Below are 18,161 nucleotides of genomic sequence, written 5' to 3' on the forward strand. Positions count from 1 at the left end.
CCCCGACTGCGCTGTCGACGCCAAAACGTCGCGCACGCGTTGCCGGTAAAAAAGTCTTGAAAAGTGCGCCTCTTTGGCGTTCCGTTGTTAGTTTAAGTTTAACCATCGCACCGCTGAGTCGCGATTTACTAGTTTGTCCCGTCCCAAAGGATACAACACAAAAAGAAATACTTACATTTTAATTTTCTGTTTTTTTGTTTGTTTTAATTGCTCGTTGTTCACATTTAAGTTTTCAAAATGAAATTATTTTTATGTGCCATTGCTGTGGTGACGCTCTGTGTAGCGACAACAAGTGAGTGTGATGAAGATGTCCGCCATTTTGCATTTAGTATTTACACACCCAAATCGATTAATTGCAATGCGTAATCGTCATCGACAGCTCGCTCTCGAGCTTTCGATTCTTTTTTTTTGTTTGCGGCAGCCAAAAAGTGCTAATCAATTTGACATTGGGCAGCACTTTTGAGTAACACAAGCGTGTGTGTGTGTGTGTGTGTGTTGGAGTGTGCGTTAGTGTGTGTTTGCTCAACAACGGTATCAGTCCATCAGTCTGACAGTTTTATTAACTGTCTGTACAATATCTCTCGACCCTGTCTGGCATTTGCGTTAGCTTAGCTTAGCTTGGCTTAGCTTTCAAATGTCGCGTATACAATTTGCATTTTTTGTTGTTAAATGCCGCAGTTCGATGGCAACAAAAAAAATAAAACAGGTAACTGACAAAACCGGCTGGCTGCATTCAAGACTCTGTAACTGGGACTGAGACCAACTGTGACTGGAACTGCGACTGCAACTGGAATCGAAACTGGAACGAGCGCTGCAAGCCAAAGCCAAGTCAGACTTGATTATGCAATTGCTGTGCTGAGTTTAATAAAACAGGAAAAACCTCAAACCCATTGCGATCAATCGCTTCGAACGCCATCTATCGATTGTTTTTGGCGTTACACTTTTTGCAAAGTAGGAAATACGAATTGAGCTCGTTGGTGGTGTGTGTGTGGGGGGATGATGTGAAAGCTTTTCTCTGCCAGTTTAATGAACTTTCTTCTTCCTTCTCGTCAACAGATGGCGCTGGCGCTGCCTTCGAGTGCCCCAAGCCGAACGGTCAATTCGCTGACGAAGTGCAATGCGACAAATATTATTTGTGCGACGATGGCGTCGCAAAGGCAAAGCTCTGTCCCGATGGCCTTGTCTTTGATCCACTCAACCGCAAGATCAACAAGTGCGATCAGCCCTTCAACGTCGACTGCGAGGATCGTACAGAGTTGCGTAAGTATCTTCCACTCTCTCACTCTTTTGTTTCCTTCTGTCTCTCCGTTCTTATAACGACCTCGACATCAATAATCTTTTGGTAACAATAATCTTATACTCTCTGCTTGAAATTTGAGTGTTTATGATATATTTTCTTAAATCAGACCCAACAAAATTATCTGAACAAGATTTTTCTAGATTTTTACTTAAGAAAAACCAAATTTTAAACTGTAAATCTAGAATTAACCGTTAAACAAGAGTTTAAGTATGGTCTGGACATGATTTTTGTAGACTTTCTCTTAAAACAAACCAATTATGATCTTTAAACCTTAAATTAAGCCAGAAAACAGAGTTATGGTTAAATTTTTCATTATTTTTACTTAAAAAAAAACCAATTATGAACTTTAAACCTTTCATTAAGCCAGAAAACAGAGTTATGGTTAAATTTTTTTTTTTTTCTTGATTTTCACTTAAAAAATACAATTATGAACTTTCAATCTTTATGGTCAAATTTTTAAATTGACAATCTTCATTTTTTAATTATTATTTATGTTTTTATTATGAAACCAGAAAATAATAGGTATTTAAAAAAGAAAACCTATAATGACAGATTTTTGCATTTCGTTTTTTCTCACTTGAAACAAATACAAATTTTCTAGATTCACTTCACTTTAAATCATTAATTAACCCATAATTAAGAGTTGCGGTCAAATCTTGTTAATGAAAATTGTTATTTCATAATTATTATTGTTTTTTTATAAAACCACAAAAGAATAGGTATTATTAAATTTAAAAAAAAATCACATATAATGATAGATGCATTTCTCCTATCAACTTTCACTTGAAATTAATCTTTTAACCTTTAATTAGCTCTTAAATAAGAGTTATGCTCGAATTTTTTATGAAAAATGTAATTTCATAATTATTATAAAAAACAAAATTTTAAAACCAAAAAAAACATATAATGATTGATTGAAAGATAAATTATAATTATATATTGAAAGAAAAGAAAATGTAATTTAATATATTTATTACAGAGTCCAAGTCCAAGGTTCTTCTATTCGCTTTCTCTTGAAATCACATAAAATATGCATAATTTTATATATTGTTTATCCCTTTATTTCTACAGAGGAACCTAAGTCGACCACTTACTGTCCACGCAAGAACGGTTTCTTCGCCCATCCCGAGCCACACATCTGCAACATCTTCTACAACTGCATCGATGGTGATGCTCTGGAGATGAAGTGCACCGTTGGCCTCCACTTCGATGAGTACTCCGGCACTTGTGTGTGGCCCGACACAGCCAAGCGTGAAGGTTGCGGCGATCCCGAGAGTAAGTTTAGCGAAACAAAGCTTTGATCAACTTTGCTAATGGAACTTTGCATTCGCTTTGCTCTTCTTTTCTGGTATAGAAAAATCTGAGAGCGGTTTCTCGTGCCCCAAGGATCAGCCGAAGACTGATGTGCGCGGTCAGGTTGTGACACATCCCAAGTATGCGCATCCCACCGATTGCCAGAAGTTTTACGTCTGCCTCAACGGCGATGATCCTCGCGATCTGGGCTGCCAGCTTGGAGAGGTGTACAACGAACAGACTGAGATGTGTGATGCGCCCGAGAATGTGCCCGGCTGCGAGGATTGGTACAAGGAGACCGATGACAAGAAGGATTAAGCGATCCACCTAAGTTGTTCCCCCCAAAAAAAGCAAAGCAAAAAAAAGAAAAACTTGGCGTGCCACCCGCCGTCCACGCGCGTCTTCTACAGTTACCCGACAAACGAACACAAAATACAAAACAATTACAGATACACATCCCTCACTCCCTAAACTCACGGACACACTTGGACAGACCCGGATACGGAGCTGGAGACACCACAGGAGAAGGGGACGCGCGTCGTAGTCACTTAAACTTAGTAGTTGCAAGCCTATTTCCTATAGCGCGTATGTGTAGCACTTAAAAAACAACTCTGAACTTCTCGTTACTCGTTACTTTTAACGTTTTACTCGCGACTCGTCACTAGCTATTCTCTCTCTCTCTTTCTCTTTACTTTTCACTCGCTACTTTTCTTTACCCTTACCTTCACTCTGACTTTTTGCTGCAATCTTTCTAACTATTTCTATACATTTCTTTCCCTTTTACTCTACGAATCGTTGTGTATATATTTCCTCTATAATTTCAACTATTAATTAATATACAAAAACAAAACAAAATCAACAAAAATAAACTTTTTTGACAAACTATCTATCTTTCTGTTTCTCTAACTTCTTCTATCTATCTGCTATGCTCTTCTATTTAAGTGTATTATAATGTTTTTTCTATGCTCAAACTATTTCTCAACCGTTTTCAATAGTTTACTGCTTTAAGTTTCACTTTAATTTAGGAAATTCGAGTTTCTTTTATTGCGTAATCTTCATTTCAAGAAATTTCTTTGTAAAAAACTTTTCTTTTCTACCAATTTTTACATTTCTCTCGCTCTTCTCTAATAATTATTGAGTTACTTTCTGTGATTTTCGCAATCTGTAACTTTAATTTCTTACTTTTCCTTTATGCTTCCTATATTTCAAGGTTTGCACTCGATTTTCTACTTGATTATCTATCTACTTAGTATATTTCAATGTTTCCACTTCACGTTTTTAACTACTCACTTCATTTCAATGTTTCCACTTGACGTATCTATTGACTCAACGTTTTCCTCTTGATCTTTAACCTTTCGCTTTCAATCTTCACATTTCCTCGTGTCTCTCTCTTTTTTTCTCCTTTATATTAAGTGCTATACTATATGTCGCATTTTAAGTAAATTGTTTTAGATCGGATCGATCATATTCATCGCATACACATACACACATTCACACAGTACTCATACTCACATCGATTTGCCAACACTCATTTTGATTAAATAACAAGACTTGAAATTATGCCAATTGTGTTTATCTTGCGATCGCGAAATCTTTTGCAGCTCTCCTCCTCCTCCTAACTGTTTTGCTGTTTAGCCAAACGAATCGAGGACAAATCGATTTGACGCTAATCTTTGCGGCTAACATCATTCCCTCCTCATCTGCCCTCTCCCTCTCTCTCTCACTCTTTGCATCTTGTGTGATGAAATGTTGACGCTCCAGGCGCAACCGTAAGCATCATTAACCCTTTGTCAACCCACCACAATGGCCATTAATTGCATTTGGCCAATGAGTAACGGGGCTAGGCAAAAATGCACCAGCACCGACGCATAAATACCCTCACTAAAATTACAGTTTCAAAAAATTTAAACATACCAATAAGCATAGAAATAAAAATTGATATTTTGATGATGCAGGGAATTAATTAATGCTGAGATTAACTAAATTTCAATTTAAGGAATTTAGAATAAATAAAATAAATCGTCATTTGATTTTCATTGCTTGTTTAAAGGCATTTTAAGGGGTTATTGAGCACAGGGTGTTCTTGGTACACACTAGGCAGACAAACATGGCGACGAAACGGTGTTTAAACATACCAAATTTTAGTATAGAATTTGAAATTAATACTACGACGATGCAATTAATATAATTAATGCTGAGATTAACTAAATTGAAATTCAAAGAATTTAAAATAATTAAAATAGATAGTCAGTTGATTTCCATAGCCTGTTTAAAGGCGTTTTGAGTGATTATTGAGCATAGGGTGTTCTTGGTCATTGACTAGACTAGACAGACAAACATGGCGACGAAACGGTGTTGCCCATCTGCCGAAAAGTGCAAGCAGCTGCTGCAGGCTGTCTGCACGCCGTCAGCTTTCGGTCTTTGTTCGTTATGCAATCGACGCTGTCTGACCGCCCGCCTGCTAACTTACAACAACAACAACAACTACAACGGGAACAACAACAACAACAACAACTTCGATGACGACGACAAGAGTAACAACAGTTTTGCAATAGTTAACAATGTAACGAACGAAAGCAAAGCAAAGTACGAGCACACCACACACAATCAAACACACACAAACAGTTACACGAACACACACGATTGGGCCCGAGGCAGGCCGAATGCAATAATGAATGGAAGCTTACGAGCTGCTTGAGCTTTGCCTTTTACTTTCAATCACACACATGTTGGCAGCTCGGCAACAAAAGCAGCAGTAATACCAACAACAACAACAATGGCAACAAAGTAAAGCCAAATCACGTTTTGCATTTTGTTTTTGTACCAAAATTTGCTCGATCAATCGTTGCGCACACCCGCTCAGTGACAACACACACACACACACACACACACATACATATATGCAAGCACACTCACAGACATGCGCAGGCTGGTATGCAACCCTCACTCCTCCCCCACAAACGGATCGAAGCAGGCAAATTCAAATACGAAACGCGCGCAAACGCAAACCAAAAAACAACAAAATAAAGCTTTGCAAAACTTTTATTTTGCTTTTTCGTTTTATTTTACTTTGTTGTTGTATTTGTGTGTGTGTGTGATGTTTTTTTTCTTTAATTTTGTTTGTGTCGCCACCGTCGTCGTCGCTGCCGCTGCGACTGTTACTTCTGCTTCTTCTTCTTCTTGAGCGCGGTATAAATCTTTTCAGTTGAGTTTGGAACGCGTAACCGTTAAAACGTGAAACGTCTGTGTAGCGGCAATTTTTTAAGTATCGCGCTATTGTCTGTCTGTCTGTCTCTCCTTCTCCGTTGTCTGCGTTGTTTTTTTTTTGGTTGTGTCGTCTTTCGTTCAATTCAAATTAAACGCAGTCTTTCTTTATTTTTGGTATATTTTTTTTTACTGTTATTTGCCAAAAAACATGCAACGAATTGAAGTGACCAGCGTCCTGATCCTGGCATTAATTGCCTGCGGTAAGTGTAAGCACATAATACGGTCACACTCATTTCAATTTCAAATTCAAATTGCACACATTGCATGTAATTAGCGCAACCTTCCCAATTGCGTGCGCCATGCAGAGCTTTTACTTTCAAAAATTCCACAGCAATGGCAGCAATTGGCTGTCTGTCTTTCTGTTTGGCGTTGCCAACTCTTTTGTTCTTGCCAATTTGAAATCTAGTTTAATTACTGGTTTACTGGCCGAAGGCTAAACTTAAGATTTGTTTGCTTTCTGCTCCAATTCAATTCATTTGAGAGGGCGGGGCGCACTTAAACATGATCACAGGGGGGTTCGGGGTGGGTTAAAACAGGGTGGACCACGCTCATTAGGCATGCAGATCGAGTGCCAATCATTGCCTTGCCAACTGACTCAGCGCACTTTAGTGCACTGCGACAAAAAGTTGAGCAGACAGATTTCAAGAAAAGGTTAATTGGAACTCGTTACACTTGTTTTTTTATTTCGCCCTGTGTAGAGAGCGAGAGCAGTGTTTATAATTCAAACAAATGCCATTTAAATGTGATACCCCCGAAGTCAAAAGTAGAACTTGGCCTGTCAAACCAGTTGACAATTAGAGACACAATCACATTATAAGATCTATAAATCTACCTGATGCCGCCGATCCAACGAGTTTGGTTTTTTCTTTTGTTTTGTACTTATTTATTTTTTTTTTTGTGTGGTGTTTGTTTGGACCAGAATGGCCTTTGATTTTGATTTGAAATTACCTTTCAATTCGAACAGGAATTCGGGGGAATTGTCCGTTATTTAGCGGTACTTGTTTCTCGATATTTATCGATAAGTGTGAACAAGTAATTACCGGAAATCTTGAACAGATTTAAATACATATTATGCATGTCTGCTATCTGCTGTGGCGAGAAAAGAAAAGCTGTTGAAAATTTCAAAACGTCAACATCAACCTGTTACCTGGGCAAATGGTTACATCACAGCGTCGACAGCGCAGACGGCTACCGGCAGCGGCGTCGACGCCGGCGCCAATAGACGCGAAGATGCTCGAAAGCGTTGCCGGCGCGTCAACAATAAAAACAACATCAACAACAACAGCACTGCACTGACACGAGATTCGAAAAATACACAAATAAAACGAGTTGTGGGAAGGAAGTTGCACGTTCAAGTTTTGATAATGGGCATGGGAAAACGTTGGGAAAACAGCATTGACGACATCCATTCATCCCCCCTCCACCGATGTAACTGTCACATACATTTGGGATATCGATGACGCATGTAATAAATGCGCATAGTTGGCAACACCTCACCGCATATGAAATTGAAAACAATGTCCGTTAGTTGGCAGCACTTGCCTAACGAAGAATGCGCATCGTTGGCAACACCTCACTGCATAAGAAATCGAAAACAATGTCCGTTAGTTGGCAAAACTTGCCTGTCGTTGGCAACACCTCACTGCTTAAGAAATTGAAAACAATGTCCGTTAGTTGGCAACACTTGCCTGTCAAAGAATGCGCATCGTTGACAACACCTCACCGCATATGAAATTGAAAACAATGTTCGTTAGTTGGCAAAACTTGCCTGTCGTTGGCAACACCTCACCGCATATGAAATTGAAAACAATGTCCGTTAGTTGGCAACACTTGCCTATCGAAGAATGCGCATCGTTGGCAACACCTCACTGCATAAGAAATTGAAAACAATGTCCTTTAGTTGGCAACACTTCGCCGCAATGAAATTGAAAGTTATGCCTGTAAGGTGGTAACATTGATATTAATAGTTGGCAACACTTTGCAATTGCAGGACATGCCCTTGCCGTCGGTTCCCCCGAGTGCCCTGAGAAATATGGCGTGCAAGCTTACGCACACACCGAGAACTGTGATCAGTTCTTTCTCTGCACCAATGGCACACTGACTTTGGAGACTTGCGAGAATGGTTTGCTCTTCGATGGCAAGGGGGCAGTGCACAATCACTGCAACTACAATTGGGCTGTGGACTGCAAGGGACGCCAGTGGGATCGTAAGTAGCAATAACACACACACACACGCATGCACATTCCACATGCATTCCATTTACAATCCACAGCGACACCAATCTCGACGCCTGGCTGCGAATATCAGTTCGGTTTGTATGCCGTGTCCAAGGAATGCTCGACCACCTACATCAAGTGCGCCCATGGCGAACCCCACGAACAGGATTGCGACGCTGGTTTGGCTTATGATGAGCGCATCCATGGCTGCAATTGGCCCGACCAACTGCTCGATCACTGCAATCCTGAGGGTGAGTGTTGCCTATCGACCTGCCACCACCCACTCTTCAACTAGATATCGATTATTCTACTTTGTGCTCTCCCTCCCTCTCTCTTGCATTCTTGCAGCTGTTGTCGGCTTCAAGTGCCCAACGAAAGTGGACCCCAACTCGGTTGCCGCACGCTTCTGGCCCTTCCCCCGCTTCCCCGTGCAGGGCGACTGCCACCGTTTAATCACCTGTGTTGAGGGCTACCCGCGCCTCATTAGCTGTGGCGAGGACAAGGTATTCGATGAGCATACGCTTACCTGCGAGGATCCCGAATACGCCAGCGGTGGCTGTGCCAACTATGGCAAATAGTGTTGTTGACGCAAAAACACACCCACTAACAACTGTACATATGTATGTAAAAGCTGTTGCTTGAGCCATGCTCAAAGCTCACCTCAGCTCTTTCCCTCTCTCACGCTCTTTCACTCTCGACTTTTTTGTTTACGCGCACACACACATGATGCTCTCTCTCCTTTCCGCTCGCACTATGTCACTTACCGCTCTTTTTCTTTTTTTTTTTTGTATAATGTTTGTTAATCATAATTTGTAAATGAAGTTTTTTTTTTTTAATTTTGTTATTTTCAAAATGAGCACTAAATGCAATAAACTGGAAATTTATTTATTGTAATACACACATTTTTGGAGTGAACATAGACGAAAATCACACGCGTTGTTTTTTTTTTATTATTTTGTTGCAGTAGAAATAAAATATTTTCGCACAATTTAAGGAAAGTATTTATTTATTAGTTATAATTGAAGAACACACGCAGAAGACTTTAGTTGTTGCTTAAGCGAGAGATGCAAGAGAATTACTCTCTTTTCTTATGCTACATCAAAAATGAAAATTAAAGAGGCCGTCTAAAACAATTTTTGGCGCCACTCGAATATCGCGGCTTCAAACTGATGACAAATTCAATGGCGATACGAATAACGGATTTCAATTTGTGTTCGGTCATATTAACAGCAAAAAAAGGGTCTGCTGCTTTGTCAGTATTTTAATACCAAAAAGAAAAAAAAGTAACGGTCGCATTGCCGCACAAACTATCACATGGAACTTCGATAAAAATCGAAATATCGATTTGCCGATTTGCTTCTTTTTTTAGTCAATCAGCTGACGCACTTGATCCTGCGGCGTGGAAAAGATGATGGCATAAATGAGACCATCGCGCACACTCTCGCTGGGATTGCCCACGTTGAACTTGAATTTGACGCGCTGCTTAATGGTATCCGGACAACAGGCATACATGGGATACCAGCCCATCTTGTTGAAGACCACGTAAATTTTGTAGATCTGATTGCGATAAATGTAAACGGGACGATCGAATGTGATATCCAAATGCGAATCATAGCGCACACGGGCTGTGCAATGCGTGTACGCAATCCTTGAGCCGTGCATATCCTGGATGTGAGCGTACAGCACCTCGGTGTACAGCTCGGCAAATCCAGCCGAGTTCATCAACTCGCCGCAGAGCACTTGGGTGGGCACCTGAACGCCCAAGATCCAGATGTTGGTATCAACCTGGAATGGAAATTACAATGCTCAGATTAGTTGATGTGTTGCTACCAAAAAAAACTTATCCTCTATCACTTCACACAATATCGCAAAGCATCAAACAAGCAAGCTTTTTAGCCACGCTTCACTTATCCAAGACACAAACCATTTTGCTGCAGCGCAGCTAAAAATATCAAAATTAACAGAAGCTTTACAGAAACTCATGCAAAAAATAACATAACAGAAGTTTAACAGTTACTCCAACAGCAAATTACATACGCACAACAGAATGTTATAGAATATGGTTACTTGAATGGAGTTCAATGAGAACTTAGTTAAAAATTTAAGGAAGAATCTTTTTTGTATATACAACTATAACTATTTAGTGTTATTCTATATAGCTGATAAATGAAACTAGATAGTTATGGAAACAACAAACAAGATGCTAAGTTTAACAGTGCTGTTATTAAGTATTTCGCGATTCTGTTAGTTCAATGTTAATATTACATTTTCAGTTAGTTACCAGCTGTGAATTTCATTTTCTTAATTCAATAGCTAAAAAGTCTAGTTTTAACTATTGGTCATGTTAATAATAATTGTTTCCTGCAAATTTGTTTAAGTTATAATGTTAAATTATAGTTGTTAAGGTCAACAGCGCTGTTATCAAGTACTCTAAGATTATGCTAACCCACCGTTAATGCTAAAAGTTCGCTTAAGTGAAGTTTTCACCGAATATTGTATACTCTATAAATTGAAAGCAAGTCTTTGGCGCTTACCTGGAAGGTGACGCCCGCATCGGTTACGCTGGTGTTGCGATAATCGAACTCCCGGACGATGGAACGCTTGCAGTAGGAGCGGACCATGTCGTGGAAAGAGTTGCTCGAACCGGATGCCTCATTGGGCGCTGCTCCAGCCGCCTCAAAGCCATCGCCAAAGACAGCTCCGCCGTCGGCGCCATCCTCGATGAAGAAGCCGCCGCCAACGCCAGTTCCAGGTGGATTTTGTATGGGCAGCTGATCCATGGCAGCGCCCAGATTCAAAGGCACACTGATGCGTTGCGGCTGCTGTTGTTGTTGTTGCTGCTGTTGTTGTTGTCTGGAGAATGCCGCCGGCTGGGTGGCAGGATATGTGAGACGTGTGGCAGCCGAGAAAGATGACACGGAGGCGGCATTCAAACGATACGATGAATTCAATTCACGCTGACGATGCGCCGACTCAAAGAAGTTCCGTGTGCTGCGCGAAACGCAGAATCCTTCGGGCATGTTGCAGTCATTCAATGTCGGACTGGAGATCTTGATGAGGATAGCGAGCGCTTCGTGCTGTTGCAGCAGCTTGGAGCGCGCCGGACCCTCGGCAAACTGTTGGGGCGTCATCGTCAGGAAGCGAATCTTCTTCACCGCCTGGCGCAGCATGGCGCCATCCATGATGGTGCGTTGTGCGTCCATCATGTTGATCATATTCGCCGCCGCCTCGGCCGCATTCAGCTCATCCTGCGCATGGCCGGAGGCATCGCTATCGATGATCACCACATCGCTATCGTTGTTGTTGTTGCTGTTGTTGTGTAGTGGCGCCAAAGCTGCGCCGATTGAGCTGGACGAACTCGATGAGGCGACGACAGCATTCGCTGCTGCCGAAGGAGAACCGACTGGCGATATCGATGGTCCTCCCGATTGAGCCGCAATATCGACCACATCGTCGACATCGTGATGCATGTGCCGCACCATGGCAGCCACATCGGGTTCCATTTTGATCTCTTCGACAACAATATCGTTGGCCTGCTCGTTGGCCAGCATTTCATTGTGTTCGGCGCTGGCCGAGGATTTGGGCAGCGTCTCCTCGGTGCCGTGTTCGTTGAGTATGCCGCGTTCGCTGGCAAATTTGAGCAGGCAATTGAATAGATCCAACTCGGAGTCAATGTTGAGACGATGCTGATCCAGTATGGCCATCAGGGTGGAGACCTCGATGTCCAGGAAACTGGGATCCGACAGCACTTCACGTGTGTTTGCCGCAATCAAATCCATGCTGCTTTGCATCAGACGCGGCTCATCGAAGAGTTTGGCAAATTCATAGGCACGACACGCATTCTTTGGACTGAGATCGGCCCAGAGAAAGTGCGTGCATCGGGTGACGACGTGTGGCAGCATGTATTTCTTTGCCACGTAGCACAATTCACAGGCCTTGTCAAAGGAGCCGATTGTAATGCGATCTGTGTAAATGTAATCGAGCATTGCCTCAAATGCCTCCGGCTGCACATCGGGTATGATGATGGGATCGGTTTTATCCGGCAGATTGCCATAGAACATGCGCTCAAACACTGGCGATGCCATCGCCAGGAGCAACTTGTGGCCGGAGATGATGCGTTGATTTGGCGGTGTTCCAACGAGAAAGCGGCAATCGGCCCATTTTTCTGAGTGCAGCAGATACTGACCGCGGTCCTTGATCTCTGTCAGACCGTTTTGCCAGTCAAGATCCATGGTGTGCAACTTGTTTATCCTGCTAACGGCTGTTGTGTGTGCTGCTTGTCTTCACTTAATTTCAAAATAATAAATGCAACATTTAGCAATTGTGTACCCTTGTGTTTATATGTATCGTTGTGTCGTCGTGGGCAAGTGTTGGAAAACGTAGCAGCAACGTTGAGTTGCATGCGGTGATAATCGATAAATAGTTGATGGTAAATTGCTAAAATAAAAACGCATAAGAAAAAACGCATTATTCTAAATAAATTAATCCGTCAAAAAATAAGTAAAATAAATAAAAACACAATGTTCTAGTTATTCAGTTCATTTATCAAAAACATGCTATGATATGCTGCATGCATAATCGATAAATCAAAAGCGATAAATTACAAAATCTAATTCATGCACCAGGCCCAATGAAGCCCAATATATTTAACAATAAAAACAAAATAAGTGAGACTACATAATTAAATAAAAAAAAAAATGGAGATATCATCGACATGTGCAACATCTAATCCTCCAATGCATGCAAAAATCTAAATATCGATAGCATTAAATTCAAAAGCAGCTGCTTCACTGCGCACGTCGTCATCGTAAAGAATAATCGATTAACGTGCGTAATTACGCCGTCTCTAAGGCGCCAAAATATCAAATTTGAAAAAATATACTTAATTGCATATTGCAGTTTTCCAATTTATTTACAAAATAGATAAATAAGATAAATTTTAAATTTTAAAAACAACCAAAACTGAATTTAAATAAATATGTAATTTTTTACGGTACAATTTCGGCAAAAATAATTTAGAAAGATTCTAAAACAGTCCCGTGTCCATAACAAAAATGCTCAATTTTAGCAATCATAAGACAAAATATTATGATATATATATATATATATATATATATATATATCTATATACGTCTACATATTCGCTTACAAAAGATTCTAACTTTTATCCAGACTTTTAAAGTATTCCCGGAGATCCGAAATAAGATCTTTACTATCTGCATCTTTGTTAGCAATGATATCGAACACTCGACTTAGGATTTTATGATAATGATTATTTTCCTTAGTAAGCATAAACATAATTTCAACGCCTTTCAAAGGTTTGTTAGCTTTTTTCATTTCATCTTCATTTCTATTATCATCATTTGTTCCTTGCGATTCATCCTCCGTGTTGTTCTCATTACCACTCTGTTCCGAATTATTGTCTCCTTTGGCATCTTGTGTGCCCATAGCGAATTCATCCTTTAATATAGCATTATCTGTTTTCACCTGGATGCTTTCATGGTCTAATGCTTGTTTATTATCCAGTACATAACCCATCTTGGGACATTCATCAAATTTGATCGAAGTTGTCTTATCATCTTTAGATCCTGTCTCATTTTTCTTAGTATCGGAAGAGTCAAATTTAGTGTTATCGCGCCCTTGGTCCAAAGTTGGATTCTGGAGATTATCCTTACAATGGAGTGCACATTTCTTGCATTCAATGGCTTCAATATCTTCCAAACCAGTGTTGGTAAAGAGCGTACAATGTTTCACAAATAGAAATTCCCTTTTGGGAAATTCAGCTGCCTCGTGTGCTTTAGCTTCAATGTTGATTTTGGCGCAACTAAGAAACTTTTCGAAATTGTAAGCAATTTTTAATGTGCCAGCAGTTGAGGTTTTATTTAGCCGGCATGGCTTGAGACCAATTTTGCTAAACTTGCGCTCTTTGCGGGGATTATACTTGATGTTCTCGTTAACGTTCGCCTCGTAAAACTTGTGATACCAATTCAAAAAAAAGTGATGTCCAATGCCGTTGATCAATTGCTTCTGCGGCACTTCATAATTGATACGCAGCTCTTTGAACGATTTCGACAGCAAAGTGAAATTGAGCACAAACTCATTTTGTTTGCGTGTGTAGAGCTTAACGCAATCCAACCGTATATTCGATGGATATAAGCGATGCAGCAGTTGACAATAGATGGCGCCAGTGCGGAGATCCTTAATTTGTGCCACTTCACATTCAAGCTGAGCGTTCAGCCAAATGAGTAAATCACGTGAGCTCCACACATCACGTTTCAATATCAGCACATTGATAACGCTCGTCCTTGGGTCGACCATGGTTTGGTATTTGGGATTAGTTGTTGTCTTCAAAGTAAATCAAATTCGTTTGGAGAGCTCTCAAATTTGTGATGAATTCGTTCTGTTGTCGATGTTAGACTAAGCTCACTACTCATTTCCATTGATTCAAATTCCAAAAAGCACTCGATCAGTGTGGCAACGTTTTGCTGTTGACGATTACATGGCAACCTTGGATGGCAACAAAATGGCGATCACATGCATAATAAAACCAAAAAAGTTGTGCAACGATTTCACACAACAGCTGCAGCTAATAATTAAATGCGCTCTTCAATTACCAAAAAAACAAACAATGAAAATGTAGAATCCTTTTGCATACTACAACACCACATAACACAGGCAGACAACATTTTGGTTTGTAGCCAAAGCGACAAGTGGAGTGAGCAGGAGAGAAGGCTGGAGGGTGGCACCACACGGCAGTGACGTGTGTCTATATGTATGCATGTGTGTGTGTGTGAGTGCTTTTGCTGTTGATGGTGTTAATTTATGGTTATGCGTCTCATGCTCAACACACTGACACCGAAACCTGTCACGCACAAGCGCCAACAACACCAACCTGAGACATGGCTGCCCTCGCTCACACAGACACGCGCACTGATACACATATATATGTACGTTTGTGTACCCTATGCAGCAATTAGTTTAAGTAATGAACACAGATTTGTTAATGCATTATAGCGTTTAAATTAAGTTACTTTCAAATTCCCTGGGTGACATGGTGCGAGAAATTGCGATGTATGATTTTAGTGGCTTTTCAATTTAGAGCTTATGTTGCCAATATGCAACTTGATAACAGGGTGTTCCCAATTGCCCTGGCTTGGTTTAGGTGTATGCGAGCGTGTGTGCGTTGTTGTTGTTATAATACAGTAAAAACTGCTTAAATGCGCAAACTAACAAATCCTAATGCCTGGACGATAATTTGACTTAATTCAATTAAATATATTTACAGAATAGTTCTGTGTTTAATTGAGGTTATGTGCAATGCAGAGATTGCTTACAGGGTATTTCAATGACTTTGGGTTGCGAGAGTTGCTTGATACGTTATACTTAAAACATTGGGCAGCTAGTATTAATTTTGTCTGGCAGTCTGGTATATTTTGTATTTTGAATTTGGTACTATAAACTACCATTGATATACACAGTATAGCCTTTGGCATATTTTTACGGTATATTTGCCTGACAATTCGGTATATTTTGTACCCTATAGTATATTTTGAATGCAGTATATAGTAGTAATATACAAAAAAGTCTTTAGGTATATATTCAGTATTTTTTTCGGTATATTTGTATATTAATAGGCTATATTTTACACTATGGTATATTTTGAATGCAGTATTATATCAATATACTTAATATATTATCTGGTATATTTTTAGTATTTTTGTGGTATATTTAAAAACTGCTAACTGCTAATGCTAACTTTTTTATCTCAGTTTTTTAATGTACAATAAAATGCAGCGACTGATTACAGGGTGATCCAATTCCCTTGGCACGTTTGCGCCAACACCAACTGATTGGTAATGTAAAAGTTTGCAATGAGAGCGAGCCGCCATTCAGTGCCTCAAGCGCAATGCAACTGCCAAGAAGTCAGCTGCATCTATTGCTCCTTCTGCTAACAGCTCAGCAGCCAAGTGACACCGTCGCCTTTGGCGGCATTGCGCAGCTGGAGCATGTGCTGCATTTGATACTGACACGCAGCTGTGCGGCGCACAATCAAAGCGTCTATGTGAGCACCGGCTATCGGGAGCAACTGCCGAAGGAGCAAGCCCGTCTGGTGGATCGCGTGGTCGATCATGTGCTGCGACGTCACAGCCAGGTGCCGATGCTGCTGGACAGACACCTGAAGCCGCAACTCAATTTGCATGTGCAGCTGATGCTGTTCTTTGTGCAGAGTACGGAACAATTCATTCACTCGGCAGCGGGGAATTCAGGCGCCACATCAACGTTCAAACACAAGTTTTTGGTGGTTCTTCTGTCGCGATCCGATGATGAATCCTCAAAGGAAGAGATGTCACATCTGTTTAGTTATATGCTCCATCAGCGTCTCAACATTGATGTGCTGCTGTTACGTTGGCAACTCGATGCGGGCAGCGTGGAAAGCTTCACCTTCTGGCCATACAGCGAAGCTGGCTGCGAGTCCGTCGAACCCATTTTGCAGCCACTACGCGGAGCACGCCTCGAGGAGCTTTATCCGCAAAAGGTCGGCAATCTGTACGGTTGTCCATTGGATGTGATTGTGTGGCATGTGCCGCCGTACATCGAGCTGCATTTGGAGCGTGGCACGGAGTTGGAACAACAGCTGCAGGGTTGGGATGCGAAGCTGTTGCGATTGATGGCGCAACGCTTGAATTTTCGTTTGCGTCTGGTAGCCAACGAGCCGCCGCAGCTAATTGGCGGCGAGAGTCACATGAATGGCAGCTTCACCGGCGCCTTTCGCATGCTCCGCCAGCGTCGCGCCAATCTCACCTGCGGCTGTGCCGCCTGCCTGCCAGCGCGAGCTAAATTCCTGTCGCACACCGTTTCTTACAATCAGGTGGAGTATGTGATTGTGTTGCGCACTGGTCGAGCTTACAGCAACTATGAGATTATGTTGTTTCCCTTTGCCTGCTCCACTTGGTTGCTGTTGCTCTCCATCGCTGCGTTGCATCTGCTCCAGCGTTTGTTTTGCCCCAACTGGTGTCTGCGTTTGCCTTCACCCATCCAGCTAGGCATCGTCATGCTGTTGTATGTGCTGCGTGTGAGCTACGAGAGTTCCATCTTTGAGTTTGTCCACAATGCACCGGTGCGTCCGTTGCCCCAAACCGTGGAGCAAGCACTCCAAGCGGACTACAGCTTCATTGTGGATCATGCCACACATCGCATGGCCGCCTGGCTGCCGAACTTGAATCGACGCACCCACATTCGGCCCGGCATGGCTGTGGATATGTTTGAGTTGCTGCTGAAGCAGGAGCCGCTGGATGGCAATTGGGGCGTGCTGAGTAGTCGCGATTTCTTGGACTACTATTTGGCCGGGCATCGCGAGCAGCGGCATCGCTTCGTTGTGCTCCATCCGAAGGTGATGAACAACATTCTGTGCATGCATCTGCCGCTTGGCTCTTACATGGCCTCCATCATCAGTCAGCTGCTGTTCGATCTGCGCAGCTTTGGCATCTGTCAACAAGTCTCGCAGTTTGTTACGCCCTCAGTATCGCGAGATCATCATCAGAAGGATGCTTTCGGGGAGTCGATGCGTTTCCTTTACGCCGCCTGCTATTGCCTGCTCTTTGCCAATACTTTCGCACTTGGCGTCTTTGCGCTGGAGCTACTCTCTCTGCATTCTCGCTTTCGATGGCTCAGCTGCTTCTTTGAGCGTCTCTAAATCCTGCTGTCCGTCTGTCCACATGCTTTCATCGCTTTCACTTTATCTGTAGTTGAGGTAAACACTTTAAATTTGTGTAATTTGAATAATTATTTGATATGCTTACTTATTGACATTAATTTTTAGTATCCAAGTAGTTTTTTGGTATTTATTCCTCAAAGCGTCAAAAGTGCAGTATTATTTCAGTATATTGTAGTACTTCTTCGGTATATTTGTTTTATTTTTAACAATAATACAGTATTGTACTGTATTTTTTTTATTTTAGTGTATTGCAGTATTTTTTAGTTTATTATTTCGTTATATTTCAACAATAATAACGCACTGTTCTGATTTTATTATATTTCAGTATTCATCGCCGAATCAGCTTCTGCTTCGAGCGCCTCCAAATCCT

The 18,161-nt window shown here is 41.4% G+C and overlaps 4 protein-coding genes across 4 annotated transcripts; 3 read left to right on the forward strand and 1 right to left on the reverse strand.

Moving 5' to 3' along the window:
- The first annotated feature begins 109 nt into the window (after nt 1-109).
- Nucleotides 110-2,964, forward strand: LOC132795105 (protein obstructor-E). Its single transcript, XM_060805583.1, has 4 exons — nt 110-292; nt 1,057-1,260; nt 2,372-2,575; nt 2,655-2,964. The coding sequence occupies exons 1-4, from the start codon at nt 238-240 to the stop codon at nt 2,909-2,911; spliced, it is 720 nt and encodes a 239-aa protein (XP_060661566.1). The 5' UTR covers nt 110-237; the 3' UTR covers nt 2,912-2,964.
- Nucleotides 2,965-5,806: 2,842 nt separating this feature from the next.
- On the forward strand, nt 5,807-9,004 carry LOC132795833 (protein obstructor-E). The gene is made up of 4 exons (XM_060806741.1): nt 5,807-6,060; nt 7,851-8,066; nt 8,133-8,327; nt 8,425-9,004. Exons 1-4 carry the CDS (start codon nt 6,009-6,011, stop codon nt 8,652-8,654), a joined length of 693 nt encoding a protein of 230 aa, XP_060662724.1. The 5' UTR covers nt 5,807-6,008; the 3' UTR covers nt 8,655-9,004.
- A 60-nt stretch (nt 9,005-9,064) lies between these two features.
- Nucleotides 9,065-12,440, reverse strand: LOC132795832 (uncharacterized). The gene is made up of 2 exons (XM_060806740.1): nt 10,611-12,440; nt 9,065-9,861 (listed from the first exon to the last, which is right to left on the reverse strand). The coding sequence occupies exons 1-2, from the start codon at nt 12,306-12,308 to the stop codon at nt 9,442-9,444; spliced, it is 2,118 nt and encodes a 705-aa protein (XP_060662723.1). The 5' UTR covers nt 12,309-12,440; the 3' UTR covers nt 9,065-9,441.
- A 3,542-nt stretch (nt 12,441-15,982) lies between these two features.
- LOC132795674 (uncharacterized) lies at nt 15,983-17,770 on the forward strand. The gene has a single exon (XM_060806531.1). It carries the CDS (start codon nt 15,983-15,985, stop codon nt 17,768-17,770), a length of 1,788 nt encoding a protein of 595 aa, XP_060662514.1.
- The last annotated feature ends 391 nt before the right edge of the window (nt 17,771-18,161 follow it).

The sequence above is a fragment of the Drosophila nasuta genome, chromosome X (assembly GCF_023558535.2).
Source record: "Drosophila nasuta strain 15112-1781.00 chromosome X, ASM2355853v1, whole genome shotgun sequence".
Lineage (NCBI taxonomy): Eukaryota > Metazoa > Arthropoda > Insecta > Diptera > Drosophilidae > Drosophila > Drosophila nasuta.

Bases quoted from the DNA above. Each gene is read 5' to 3' on its own strand.
- LOC132795105 (XM_060805583.1), top strand. From the start codon at position 238: ATGAAATTATTTTTATGTGCCATTGCTGTGGTGACGCTCTGTGTAGCG. The intron at 1,261-2,371 runs GTAAGTATCTTC...TTATTTCTACAG, and splicing joins CGAGGATCGTACAGAGTTGC to AGGAACCTAAGTCGACCACT. The intron at 2,576-2,654 runs GTAAGTTTAGCG...TTTCTGGTATAG, and splicing joins AGGTTGCGGCGATCCCGAGA to AAAAATCTGAGAGCGGTTTC.
- LOC132795833 (XM_060806741.1), top strand. From the start codon at position 6,009: ATGCAACGAATTGAAGTGACCAGCGTCCTGATCCTGGCATTAATTGCC. The intron at 8,067-8,132 runs GTAAGTAGCAAT...TACAATCCACAG, and splicing joins CAAGGGACGCCAGTGGGATC to CGACACCAATCTCGACGCCT. The intron at 8,328-8,424 runs GTGAGTGTTGCC...GCATTCTTGCAG, and splicing joins CGATCACTGCAATCCTGAGG to CTGTTGTCGGCTTCAAGTGC.
- LOC132795832 (XM_060806740.1), bottom strand. From the start codon at position 12,308: ATGGATCTTGACTGGCAAAACGGTCTGACAGAGATCAAGGACCGCGGT. The intron at 9,862-10,610 runs GTAAGCGCCAAA...TTTCCATTCCAG, and splicing joins ATGCGGGCGTCACCTTCCAG to GTTGATACCAACATCTGGAT.
- LOC132795674 (XM_060806531.1), top strand. From the start codon at position 15,983: ATGCAACTGCCAAGAAGTCAGCTGCATCTATTGCTCCTTCTGCTAACA.